The sequence below is a fragment of the Myotis daubentonii genome, chromosome 6 (assembly GCF_963259705.1).
Source record: "Myotis daubentonii chromosome 6, mMyoDau2.1, whole genome shotgun sequence".
Lineage (NCBI taxonomy): Eukaryota > Metazoa > Chordata > Mammalia > Chiroptera > Vespertilionidae > Myotis > Myotis daubentonii.
Genome location: NC_081845.1, coordinates 86,390,279 through 86,404,477, shown reverse-complemented (window position 1 = coordinate 86,404,477; position 14,199 = coordinate 86,390,279). Strand labels below are relative to the sequence as shown.

At 46.4% G+C, this 14,199-nt stretch overlaps 2 protein-coding genes across 3 annotated transcripts in view; one reads left to right on the top strand and one right to left on the bottom strand.

Moving 5' to 3' along the window:
- Nucleotides 1-9,618: 9,618 nt before the first annotated feature.
- Nucleotides 9,619-12,784, bottom strand: TBCC (tubulin folding cofactor C). Its single transcript, XM_059701655.1, has one exon. It carries the CDS (start codon nt 12,619-12,621, stop codon nt 11,590-11,592), a length of 1,032 nt encoding a protein of 343 aa, XP_059557638.1. The 5' UTR covers nt 12,622-12,784; the 3' UTR covers nt 9,619-11,589.
- A 97-nt stretch (nt 12,785-12,881) lies between these two features.
- The window catches only part of BICRAL (BICRA like chromatin remodeling complex associated protein), a 107,985-nt gene continuing 106,667 nt past the window's right edge, over nt 12,882-14,199 (top strand). For both annotated transcript variants that reach the window (XM_059701650.1, XM_059701648.1), the window contains exon 1: nt 12,882-12,897. The gene's annotated coding sequence lies outside the window, so the exon portion shown is untranslated. The remainder of the gene's footprint in view (nt 12,898-14,199) is intronic.

Below are 14,199 nucleotides of genomic sequence, written 5' to 3'. Positions count from 1 at the left end.
GTAAGGATTTAAAAAAAAAAAAAAAAAGCCCCGGCTGGGTGGCTCAGTTGGTTGGAGTGTTGTTCTGTACACCAAAAGGTTTCGGGCTCGATCCCTGGTCAGGGCACATGCAAGAAGCAACAAATTAACGCACAAATAAGGGAACAACAAATCTGTCTGTCTGTCTGTCTCTCTATCTATCTCTATCTCTTTCTCTCTCCCTCTCTCTCTAAAAAAATAATAATTAAAAAAAGAAACCCAAAAGATCATCTCTCTGGACCTCCCATCCAAGCAAGAATGAGGCACAGGCAGGATCTTTGAGTAATTAACTGGTTTCGTTTCCTTAACCTCTCTCCGTTGATTGTCACCCTGACTTTCCTTTACCCTCTGTTCTTTTCCTCCCTCCTTCCTTCTTGCTTTTTTTCCCCCCACTTTTTTTCCTGACAAATATGTCATACACAGAGAGAATAGGCTCAGGTGAACATCTATATTTCCTCCCCCGCATGAGACACAGACTGTCCCCAGTACCGGAGGTCCCTCCTTCTTTCCAGCCAGAGGTCACCTGAATTTGGCATTTATCCTTCTCTTGGCTTTCTGTAATGTTACCACCTACACATATACCCTTAAACAATACACTGTTTAGTTTTGCAGGACTTTGAACTTGACATAAATAGAATCATCTAAGTGTTCTTTTTGCTTTGCCCCCCCCCAATTACTCTTTTAAAAAATATTTTTATTGATTTTTAGAGAGAGAGAAACATCAATGTGAGAGAGAAATATTGATTGATCTGCTGCCTCCTGCACCACCACCCCCCCACACACACACTGGGGGTGGAACTGGCAACCTTTCAGTGCATGGGTCGATGCCAACCAACTGAGCCACACCAGCCAGGGCCCCAAACATTACTTGTAAAACATTTATACATACAGAAAGGTCCACAAATCGTAAATGTACAGTTTGATCATAGCAGGAAAGCAGGAAGAGAGCTTTCACCAGGAACTGAATCAGTGGGCACCTTGCTCTCTGACTTCCAGCCCCTAGAACTGTGAGAAAATACATTTCTAGAGTTAAGCCACCCAGCCTGTGGTATTTTGTTGTGGCAGCCTGATGTAGCCATGATTCTGAATACCTTAGCTTTTCTTTCACATAACAATCATGTGGTATTTATTTCCCTACACATCTATTTTTGCTTGTTTTCAAGAGTCACAAAATTGTATCATACCATACATAGTCTTCAGGATCTTCATTTTTTCACTCAACATGTGTTTTTTATAACATTGTTTTTTACTGATTTGAGAGAGACAGAGGGAGAGAGGAATATTGATTTTTGTTGTTCCACTTATTTACTCGCTCATTGGTTGATTCTTGTATGTGCCCTGACCAAGGATTGAACCCAAAACTGTGGCATATTGGGACAACACTCCAACCAACTGAGCTATGGACAGGGCCTGAGCACTATGTTTTAAGATTCATGCATGCTGCTTCCTGTAGCTACAGTTCATTTTCACCTACAGATCATACCACGTGTGATCTGTTCTCCTGTTGGTAGGTATATGGGTGATTTCCAGTGGGTGTTTAAAGATGATTTCTAGTGTTGCTTTTTTCTTTTTAAGTCCTTACCCGAGAATATCTTTTCATTGATTTTAGAGCGAGAGGAAGGGAAGGAGAGAGAGAGAAACATTAATGTGAGAAAGAAACATTAGTTGCCTCCCGTATGCACCCCGACTGGGCAACCTAGGAATGTGCAGTGACCAGGAATCGAGCCTGCAGCCTCTCGGTGTATGAGAGCCACTCTCAACATTTTGTCATGTCTCCTGCGGAGCAGTAGTTTCTCTGGGGTCCCTAAGAGGGGAACTGCTGAGAAGTGGGGTGTGTAAATCTTCACCGTTATGGGGGAATGCCAAATGTTTTCTAACGTGATCAGCCCAGCCCTAGCCAGTTTGGCTCAGTGGATAGAGCATCGGCCTGTGGACCAAAGGGTTCTGGGTTCAATTCTGATCAAGGGCAAATACCTCGGTTGCAAGCTCCTCCCCAGCCTGGGCCCTGGTTGGGGGCTCATGCAGGAGGCAACCAATGGATGTGTTTCTCTCACATCAAAATTTCTCTCTGTCTTTCCCTCTCACTTCCACTCTTTTTTCTTTTTTAATATATTTTATTGATTTTTTACAGAGAGGAAGGGAGAGAGATAGAGAGTCAGAAACATCGATGAGAGAGAAACATCGATCAGCCGCCTCCTGCACTTCTCCTACTGGGGATGTGCCTGCAACCCAGATACATGCCCCTGACCGGAACCGAACCTGGGACCCTTGAGTCCACAGGCCGACGCTCTATCCACTGAGCCAAACGGGTTTCGGCCTCACTTCCACTCTTTCTAAAAATCAATGGAAAAATATCCTCAGGTAAGGATTAAAAAATAATAAATAAAGTGATCAGCCCAATTTATACTCCCACTGGCAGTGAATGTATGATCCACAGCTCTTACTGTTGAGTCAGACATTCTTAATGTTTATCTCCTTGGTTTTAATTGTGGCCTTAATTTGCATTTCCCTGGTTACTAATGAGTTGTTGTACCTTTTCATAAATTATTTGCATTTGTGCTCCCCCTGTAAAATGAATGTGCTAGTCTTTAGACCATTTTTAATTTGGGTTGTTAGTTTTTTTCTGATTGATTTGTGGAACTTTCTTATATTTCCTATATAATATTTATTTGGCATTACATGTATTAAAAATTATTTTCTCCCAATTTGTGACTTGACTTTTCACTTTCTTCATGGCATCTTTTGAAGATCATAGATTCTTAGTAGTAGAACTTAACATGCTAAGTCCCCTATTTTTATTTTTATTTTTAATTTTATTTTTTAGAGAGAGAGCAGAAGGAGGCAGGGAGGGAGAGAGAAAAAAACATGGATGTTAAAGAGACACATTGATCAGTTGCTTCCTGCACGCACCCTAACTGGGTTCAGGGAATCAAACCTGTTACCCAGGTACATGCCCTTGACCAGGAATCAAACCTGAGACTCTTTGGTGCTCAGGCCGATGCTCTAACCACTGACCCACACTGGCCAGGGTGATAAGTTCTTAGTAGAATTTTCCGGTCTTTTTTTCTTTTAATCCTCAACCAGGGATATTTTTCCATTGATTTTTAGAGAGAAGGGAAGAGAGAGGGAAAGACAGAGAGAAACATCAATGTGAGAGAAACACATCTATTGGTTGCCTCCTCTCAGGCTGGAAAGGAGCCTGCAACCAAGAACTCTTTGGTGCGAAGGCCAATGCTCTATCTACTGAGCCAAACTGGCTAGGCCTCCAATCTTTTTATTTTAAAAAATTATTTTTTATTGATTTCAGAGAGGGAGAGAGAGATAGAAGTATCAAAGATGAGAGAATCATTGATTGGCTGCCTCCTGCAGGCCCCACACTGGGGATCGAGCCTGCAACTGAGGCATGTGCTCTGACCAGGAATTGAACCGTGATCTCCTGAGTCATAGGTCGATGCTCAACCACGGATCCATGCCAGCTGGGCAAAATTTTTATTTATTGATGAGAGAGAGAGAGAGAGAGAGAGAGAGAGAGAGAGAGAGAGAGAGAGAGAGAGAGAGAGAGAAGGGGGAATGCAATGAACAATGCATTCATTGGTTGCTTCTGGTATGTGCCCTGACTAGAGATTGAACCCACAACCTTGGCATATCGGGACGACGCTCCAACCAACTGCTACAGGGTCAGGACTGTTTTTGGTTTTGTTGTTGTTGTTGTTGTTTTGGTCTTGATATTAATTAACTTCTTAATGACTCACCATTAAGGATCATGGTTGCTGTACCCTTAACAAGTTAAAGAAGTTAGTTCCCTTCTTTGCCAAAAGTGTGCTCTCATGAATAGAAGCTGAAATGTGTAGAAGGCTTGTTCCATCTCCATTACGATAATCATAAAGGATTCCCTTTATCTCTTAGTGTGATACATTGAATGTCATTTTCCTAAAGTCAGACTGTTCTGGCCTTCCTAGAATAAACTCGGATATATTATCTTTTTATGTGCTTCTGGAGTTGGTCTGCTAATGTGGCCGGTATTGCACCATCCCTTATGCGTCTCCCAAACCCTGCCCACAGCTTTGTAAGTAGCTCCTGTATTAAGCTCTTCTCAAATGACCCATTCTGAGTGTGCCATCTGTTTCCCGCCAGGTCCCTGGCGGTACAGTGTTTGATTAATGGGTATTAGTTCAGACTAGTTGGAGCCTGAAGTGTGTGTGGTGAAACACCGTGTAGGAACAGGAGGCTGGGGAAGAGCAGAGGGTGGAGGAGCTTGTCTGTCAGGCCAGGGAGTCCAGCAGGCAGTGGAACCTGAGAGGGTTTAGACCAGGAGTGACAGGCGTTAAGAAAACTAGTCTGGGAGCTACATGCAGAATGGTTTAGAAATTGGAGATGGGTGACAGGTTAGATGATTGCAATTACTGTTTAGGAAGGTAACATTCTGTAACCATCAGATTGGCAAAGATCCAAAAATTTGATAGCATAGTATATGGATAAGGGTGTGGAGAAATAGCACTCTCAGACATGGCTAGAGCGTGTGTAAATTCTCTGGACAGCAATTATATAAGATCTGTCAATTAGGAATGTTTATAGCCTGTGGACTGAGCAATTCCACTTCTAGATACTTAGCCTACAGATAACAGCGCACACATGCTAAATAACTTATGTATGTGGATATTCATTGTAGGATTTTTCTAATGGTTAAAGATTGGAAACAACCTAAATATTCATCACAGACTGGATAAGTAAGTATGGCACATTCCTTCCGTATACCAGAATACTATTCAGCAGGTAAATAGAATGAGAGGACTCTATGTGGTTTCGTTCAATGTCATTTCATTATAACATTGATGGGATGCCTTAGGAACTTAACTCCTGTTGGTATCAATTAGCCTATGGTAATATTGGTTTCATTATCTGTCATTTTGTTTGAAGTCTCCGCATCTATTGACAACATTAAGCGAGGACTTATTGTAACGTTAGTGACAAAGGCAAGGTACCTACTATAAGGATAGAAGGATATTTTGTACATAAGTTTGCAGATGCGTAGGCCAGAAGAATACATAGGAAACAGGTAAAGGGCAGCTATTCTTAGAAGAGAACTGAATGGTTGGGATTAAAGGAAGGAGGGAGAATTACTTTTTATTCTGATCTTTCTGTACCTGTGCATGACTTATCTATTTCTAAAAATCATCTTAGAATCAAACCTGTACCTTGATATTAGTTGTAAAAATTAGGTTATGGATAGCTTTCTTGGTGAAACAAACACAACTGAAAGGTATTAAACTAAAAAAAAATATCTAGAATAATAAGTGTGTAATATGCTAATTGGACCGGACAGCCAAACGACCTTCCGACCTTCCGGACGACCTTCCGGACAAAGCGGGGGCTGTGAGGGCTGAGGCAGCCGCCGTGGCTGCAAGGGCCAAGCACCTTGTACTAATTTCGGATTGGGCCTCGTTTATAATAACGTACTCGAAAGGCTGAACAGAACGTTGAGGTTGGTTACCAGGTGAGTAAAAGGCCTTGAATCGTCTTGCTTGGTTTAGTCAGTTCTTAACGTTCAGGGCAAGTACGGTATCTGAAAGGTCGGAAGGAAGGCGGTTGAGTAACTCCTTCCTCCTGTGACGCTGCTGCTCTGAGTCGGCGGAGGGCAGGGTGTCTCCCAGGGAGTCCAAGCCCTGGAGTGGTGGTGCCAGCGATGCTTTACTTATGGTCCCTCTAACCGGAGAGGCCAGAACGGGCACACCCTCTCAGTTCCCAGAATGTTTCCATCATGATTATTCTTTCTCTCATTTGACCTTCAACTAGGCTGGAACCTCCATGAAGAAGACCAGGCTTGCTTTGTTTATCATTATGATCTTAGCATTCAGCACTGAACAGGTGCATAGTGGAGGCTAAAATATTTGGTCAGTTGAATTGAGTGTGGCTTTCTGTGTCACATTGTCCCTGCCCCTCTTGAAATTTAAAGCTGGGTATTGACCCTCATCTTAATTGTCATGGCCACTATATTTTCTTTATAAGAAAAGAATTAGCCCTAACCGGTTTGGCTCAATGGACACAGCATTGGCCTGTGGACTGAAGGGTCCCAGGTTGGATTCCTGTCAAGGGCATGTACCTTGGTTGCAGGCACATCCCCAGTAGGGAGTGTGCAGGAGGCAGCTGATCGATGTTTCTCTCTCACCGATATTTCTAACCCTCTATTCCCCTCCCTTCCTCTCTGTAAGAAATCAATAAAATATATTTTTTTAAAAAAAGAAAAGAATTAAATAGTGTGACTAAGTTTTTAAGTTGGTGATGAGATTTTGAATTAAATGCACTGTAGTTGTCTAATTTCTATGGTACTAGAGTAATTGGCATGATGTTTATAAAACATTGTTTTATCATGTAACATTAGCCATAGTGTATTGAATCTTTACATCTTGCTGTTTTTGTCCATTTCTGCCTGATCAAGAAAAATAAAACTTTTTTTTTTCAATAATGACTCTTGTAATCAGAATTTCAGCATTGGAACTTACAAGGAAAATGACTATATTGCTTATTTTTATTGGGTTGAGACACTGGAGTGATCCTTTATAATTATACAATACTCATATAATACCATATACTATACCATAAGTAATATCTGTTCATAAATGAAATTTAATAAACTAATCGCTTGACTAATGTACTGTTTTATTGCTTTTCCAGAGTTAATTTTTGTTGTTGCTAATCCTCACCCGAGGATATTTTTCCATTGATTTTTAGAGAGTGGAAGGGAGGGGGAGTGACAGAGAGAGAGAGAAACATCGATGTGAGAGAGACACGTCAATTGGTTGCCTCCCACACAAGCCAGGAGCAGGGCTGGGGATTGAGCCTGCAACCTAGGTATGTGCCCTTGACTGGAATCGAACCTGGACCCTTCAGTCCTGGGCTGATGCTCTATCCACTGAGCCAAACCGGCTAGGGCCAGAGTTAATTTTAATGAAACTGTATGGTCATTACACTTTGGGTGCTCTAGGCCCTCATTGTACTGACATTATCATTAGTTTTGCTTGATAAAAACTAAATTACTTTATTCAACACTTAAATTCAGGGATGTGACTTTAACAGAGGTTTGGAGGGGTTTTTATTGTTGCTGTCTTGGTTTTAAAAATCCATGGCAGTTTAAGTTTCGGGAAAACACAGTAAGGTCTAACTTTCTGAAATGGCAGAGAGACTTGAAGGGACAGGATGAGTGGGAAGGACCTGCTGAGGGTGGACCTGATATGATTTGGAAACCTGATGTTACAAATTGGACAGCGCAGGGACAGACGCAGACTGCAGAAAGCTTCGCTTGGCTCCTACCGTGTTTTCAAAATGCTTGACGTTGTCTGCCAAGTCATCTGGTCCCCTCCTCCCTCTGGACTCTTTCCAGCAGCTTCCTCATTGAGTTTACCTGCTTGGCCCCAGTAAGCAGTTAAGTGTCTGGAGAACAGTTACAGCATTAAGTGAAACATGGAACTTGGGAGGGAAAGAGGTTGAAAATGGAGATTTTAAAGAATATATGGAATCTGAAAGGCAGGTGAGTCCACTGAGGGTGGAGGCTGGGGATACAGACAAGGACTGTGCACATAAGGTTGAGAGTTGAGATTCTGAAGAGACCAAATACAAGAAGCTAAAGACAAAACTTGGAGCATCACTCACACTTACGGTAAGTCGCCAGAACCCCAATGAAGGGAAAGAAGCTGCCATAAGAGAAGCAGGGTAGAGCAAGGCTATGGAGGGCCAGGGGAGAGAGAGCTTCAAGGGTCAGACGGTAAACTGCACCTAGAGAGAAAGGATAGGATGGAGGGGAGGGGAGCTGTTAGATTTGGTGCTTAGGCTGCTGATACCATCAATGAGCCAGTTCAGCCGAGAAAACAAGGTAAGATTACAGACATAAAGAGGGAGCAGATGTAGATGTAGGTGGACACAGCTACTCCTTTGAGATGGTTGACAGAGCCCTAACTGGTTTGGCTCAGTGGATAGAGCATCTGCCTGTGGACTGGAGGGTCTTGTGTTCTATTCCTGCCAAGGGCACATGCCCAGGTTGTAGGCTCGATCCCTGGTAGGGGGCGTGCAGGAGGCAGCCAATTAATGATTCTAATCATTGATGTTTCTCTCTCTCCCTCTTCCTCTGAATTCAATAAAAATATGTATTTTTTAAAAAGATAGCCGAAACCGGTTTGGCTCAGTGGATAGAGCGTCAGCCTGCGGACTGAAGGGTCCCGGGTTTGATTCCTGTCAAGGGCATGTACCTTGGTTGCAGGCATATCCTCAGTGGGAGATATGCAGGAGGCAGCTGATCGATTCTTCTCTCTCATCGATGTTTCTCACTCTCTATCTCTCTCCCTTCCTCTCTGTAAAAAATCAATAAAATATATTTTTTTTAAAAAAAAAGCTGGCCAACAGAGGGAAGGAGCTGGAACACCATTCAGTGATATGCAGGGTGGAGGATCTCGGGATCTGGTATTTTGAAAAAGAAAAAGGCCAATGGGAAGGGAGTAGGATCTATAGGAAGTAGGAGGGGATGGGCACAAGTGGAAAAGGTAGCTCTGGAAATTTTTTCAAATACTGAGGAATGTTAAGGGGATGCTAGTTGGATGGCCTATGATATGTTAGGTGAGGTCAGCAGTTACAGCCATTCAATTTTGAATTCTAGGAAGGAAGAAAAAGGTCTGGGATAGTTGGCATAAGTAATGTGGTGTGGGCCATTCAGGAAGGCAGGACAGGCTTGCTAAGCAGCAAGGAAAGCTCAGCTGAGATTAGCAAGCATTAACTAGGGTTCAAACTGCCATAGTTCTGTGAGTTTATTATCTATTAGAGACCCAGTGCACAAAATTAGTGCACTGGGGGGGGGGGCTCAGCCTAGCCTGTGCCCTCTCACAGTCCGGGACCCCTTGAGGGATGTATGACTGCCAGCTTAGACCTGATCCCCCTGGGGGGACCGGGCCTAAGCCAGCAGTCAGACATCCCTCTCACAGTCTGGGGCTCTCGTAGTCCGGGACCCCTGGCTCCTTACCAACCACCTGCAGCAGAGGCAGGAGAGGCTTCCACCACTACTGCTGCTCTCTCAAGCTGTGAGCCCGGCTTCTGGCTGAGCAGCACTCCCTCTATGGGAACGCATTGACCACCAGGGGGCAGCCCCTGCATTTAGGGTCTGTCCCTTAATGGTCAATGCGCATCACAGCGACTGGTTATCCTGTCGTTCCATTGATTTGTGTATTAGGGTTTTATTATATAGGATTACAAACTGCAGATTTGCAGAAGGTTCATTTTTTAGATGTAGTTAACTTTCTTATAAAAATGATCATCCCATTTTTGCAAGCCTATTAGTATCACAAGCAGTATACTTGGTGTTAAACTATCAGTGTTCAGGGGCATAGTCTTGGGATACCAATCACAGTTACTAATGTGAAGATATGGTTGAGAATTTCATTACAAAATATTAAACTTTTATTATCAGGATTATTCCTCCTAAGCAATTAATTCTCCCCCCCCCCCTTTCTTTGTGCATGTTATAAATTGTGAAACTGACTAGGATCCTTTTTCAAGTCAGCTAATAGAGGGGGAAAAATTCTGGATTAATGTCAGACTAAGGAATAGGGCTCAGCAGGCTATGTTTTTCTTCTTTTTTTAATCCTCACTCGAGGATGTTTTTATTGATTTTAAAGATAGAGGAATGGGGAGAGAGAAACATCAATGTGAGAGAGAAACATCAATTGATTGCCTTCCCAACCAGGGATTAAACCCAAAACCGAGGTATGTGCCCTGACCAGGAATTGAACCCACAATACTTTGGTGTACAGGACGATGCTCCAACCAACTGAGCCACTCAGCCAGGACAGCAGGCTACACTTTCATTGGCCTCTTTTCTGCCTCCATTTTGTGACTATTCTGTTCCTCCTCCTCCTTAGTTGTTATCTTATTACATTTCACATATCCTAGAAACCACTTTAAATCCTTTTTTGGAACAAGATAGAACATATAAATATTAAACATACAGATACTTTCAGGTACTTCAAGCACATTAATAATTGTGGCAATTATCAAATAAAAAGCAATTAGTTACAGGCCATTAGACCCCAAAAAACCTTTTTAAAAATCTTTCAACTAGCCATTTAAGAATAATGAATGGTAGTGTATAGAGCAAAAAGCCAAGTTGAAACCATAATCATAGCAAAATAAGTGGAAAAATGACAACTGAGCTGGATCTTGTCTCCATGCCCTCTTCTCTTTAGATAGCCATTTAATGTCTGTCAATGTCATGTTACATATAACATCACATGGTTATAGATAACACCATTAAAAAACAGACTGAGTTAGATGTTTGCCTCAATTTTTTTTTATTTTTTGAGAGAGGAAGGGAGAGACATTGATTTGTTGTTCCACTTATTTACGTATTCACTGGTTGGTTCTTGTATGTGCCCTGACCCAGGATCAAACCCACAACCTTGGCATATAGGGTAACACTTGAACCAAATGAGCGACCCTGCCAGGGCTATCTCCATTTCTTTGTATGAGGAAACCTACCATACTTATGCCTGTTAAAAAAAAAAGCAATTTGCCAATTTGCCTGGCTGGCATGGCTCAGTGGTCAGGGCACATGCCCAGTTCCATGCTTGATCCCCAGTGGGGGGCGTGCAGGAGGCAGCCAACCAATGATTCTCTCTCATCACTGATGTTTCTCTCTCTCTCCCTCTTCCTTCCCTCTCTGAAATCAATAAAAAGATATTTTTCTAAAAAGCAATTTGCCCTTTTTAATTATTTTGCACGCCTCTTGTCAACGCAACACAATTCAAAATCACTGTCTTGTAGCGGGTTCAGAAGATGGGCGCTGGAGCCAACTGTTTAGATTCCAGTCCACCAGCATGCGAGACCTCGAGCAACACACTTATGTTTCCTCGCTTGAAAAGCAGTGTATGCGGACCTACCTCATACGAATTTGAGGCCTTACTAAGTGCATTTGAGTAAGGTACTTAGCACAGTGTCTGTGACATTTTAAATGCACAGAAAATTGGTAGCTACAATAGTTTTGGCTTTACAGTTGGGAAAACTCATGAGCCTCTGGAGGTCCAAGCCGAACTTCTGGACCCAAACAAGTCAATGACCAGCTGGGTTCCAGAAGCTCAAGCTAATGTGTAGCTGAAGACCACAGAGGGGCACCCTGCTGGGAACACTCAGCCCAAAAGGTTCTCCTTAATGGTACCTGGCACGGGTTCGGTACCATCATTCCACATTCACTGCCTCTTACCAGCGCCTGCGGCATTCATTTATTAAATATTTATTGAAGGCCTGCTTTATCATGCAGTAAGTTATAAATACCACCAATAAAAACAAAACAGAGAACCACACTCTTTCCCCGCTATGGCTTCAAACTGCCACAGGCAAATACGAGCAATAGTTATCCAAGTAGCAAAAATAAAAGTGTTATACCTGTCGCGAATTTAATGGAAATCACAAATCGCCTATCACAACTTTAAGTCTTAATTACTGAAACCACACACTCCGTGACAATGATAAGTAAACCTTGGGGTCCGTCCCACACGGGGAGAATTTGGTGTCAGTGAAGAAAAGAGTAGCAAGTACTTAGTCCTCCTGGATCGTTCGCTCTTCCTCGGGAAGAACACTCCAGTTGGGGGAGGCCACATCCCGCGCCAACCAGTTGAAGTCGTCCACGTCGCTCCAGTTATTTTTGCTCCGATCTAAGCCAGAGCTCTCGAAGTCTCGGTCGATCCCCGGGTAGCTCCAGGTGTAAGGGGCGAACCGGATGCCGTGGCAGTCCTCCACGATGGCCCTGCAGGTCACCTGCAGGAAGATGCGGGTGTCCCTCGTGGTGTGTACCCGGAGCTGCTGGCAGGCCACGGCCAGCACGCACTCACTGCAATCATCCAGAAACACCGACGTGGACACCGGCCCGCAGAGCAACGTGCAGCGCCGGGCCTTGCTCAGCCGCAGGGTGTTGGGATTGCCGTACAGTCTGATCGTGCAATCGCTCAGTTCGGTCAAAAGGACGTCTCGCTGGTGCAACTCCTCCGCTCTCTTCTCCAAGACTTGGGACTTGAGGTTGGAGAAGCCGCAGAGCCAGCTAGCGCCCTCCTCGATCAGGGAGGGCGGGGAGGCCAGGGTGCCTTCCGCCTCCGCGGCGCCGGGAGCCGCATCTACTGCTTTGGGGGCCAAGTCAGCATCCTTCCTCCGGGTCTTGAAAGCGAATCGCTTCTTGGGCTGCAGCTGCTGGCGCCGGTCGGCCAGGGCCGCCTGCAGCTGCGCTAGCGCCTCCTGGGCCTGCCGCACTTCGTAGGCGGCCAGGAACAAAACCGAGTCGTTGAGGAGTTTCTGGAGCCCCTGGAGCCGAGCGGCCGCCTCCTCCAGCCGCTCGACCGACTCCCCGCCCTGCAGGAGCTCTTCCACCGCTGCTCGCTCCCGGGCGAAGGCGGCCGTGAAGAAGTCGCTCTTCTCCTCCACCACCTCCTGGTTCTGCCGCTTTTGCTTCCGCCTTTCCGCCTCCAGTTGCCTCTCTTGGTCTCGCCTCTGAAGCCGCTCAGGCAGCAGGCTCCGCTCCCGCTGGGACACCACGTCCCCGTTCCCTACGACGGCAGCGGAGCAATTAGCTGTCTCCATCTTGACTGCCAGCTTCCTTTCTCCTGCCTTCCTTCCTCTGGGCGCGCCCTCCGTGAGGCGTCCCACCAACGCGTCCTTTGATTGGCCAGATACGATGACGTCAGAAGACCGGCCTTATTCTCTTAGCCCATTGGTTCCTCTACATCGGAGGGGCAGGGCCGACTGACAAAGGGGGTGGAGAAACAAAGGTCCTTGTGGATGGGTGGGGTGGGAGGCAGGAGGGGGAAGCCTTTTTTTTCTTCTTAAAGGGGCAGGACTTATATCCGGGATTGTGGGGTGAGTTGCAGCAGCGGCAGCTGCACATGTGGGTTTGTTTATAAGAACAAGGTTAGAAACTCGCAGGCATCCCCCTCCCCCCCGGCTCCTCCCTACCTCCCTCTTACAGGCCAGAGATCTGCTACTGGTGGGGGGAATGTGTGCGTGCGGTGGGTGGGGGGACAGGTAGTGGTAAGAAAGATGGAGCGGGGGGGGGTGGAATATTGCACCGCCCGGCCCGCGTCGGAGGAAGCGGCAGCTGGAACAGCTGGCTAGGGAGCCACTTGCATGCCTGTTTTTTTTTCCTTTTCCACCACCCCTTCCCCCAACCCATTCCTGCCGCCCCAAAACCCTTATCCTCCCCCCTCCCCCCCACCCCCCGCCCCAGCCTCTGCAGTTCGGCGTGGCCTGGGGCTCCAGGGTCCCCGTAGGCAGTTACGGGGGCGGGAGAAGGCGAAGGCCACCCGGATGGGAGAGACTGGGTTCCTCATTGCAACGGGGTTCAGGGGGCCCTGGGGGAGCCTAAAAACGAATTACTATTTTTTTGGCCAATTGCGGCAGTCGGCGGGGTGGGGGCGGGAGAGTGAGATTCCACACTCCCTTCCTCTTCCTCCCACGCCCTCCCCCCCCCCTTCGCTGTCACTCCCTGCGCAGCTGGGCGCCGCTGGGCGTGACGGGCGAGACCCCAGCCCCCGGCTCCGCGGCTCTCCCTGGGGCTGTCAGTCTTGGGAAAGCGGTGGGGAACGTCACATTATTTCTAGAGGTGGTGGGCGGGGTTTGTCGCCGGAAGCGGATGAGCCTAGCCTACCGCCGCGACCAGCCCGGGGTGTGAGTGGGCAGCCGAGGCGGCGCCGTCAGCAGCCAAACCCGGGGCAGCGGGCGGCCGAGACCCTGGACGTGCCGGCTGCGGGCTGCGGGCGCGCGCGACCTCGGCTGCTCCGTGCGGCGGCCGGCGGAGCGCCGGGCTCTGACCCGGCCCGCCCTCCCCGTCTGGGGTTTCACCCTCAGGTCCCTCCCGGCACGCACACACTTCCCGGCTTCCCGGTTTTCATTGGGGTATTTAACTGCCCAGGAAACTGTCACTGGACATCTCACCGATGTGCCTGCATTGTCATGCAGAGAAAGATGGGGGGAGAGGGGAGAATTAAGACATCTCCAATTTTTAACGCCCCACTTTCCTTCCCATTTAAAACAAAACAAAAAAAACCCAAAGACAAAACACATACATTTCTGTATTTCTCTACTGCATGTCAGTGCAGGTTACCCGTTGGCCAATTCCGCGCAGGGGCGTAGGGGTGGAGGGGGATGGGAGTGGGGGGTAGG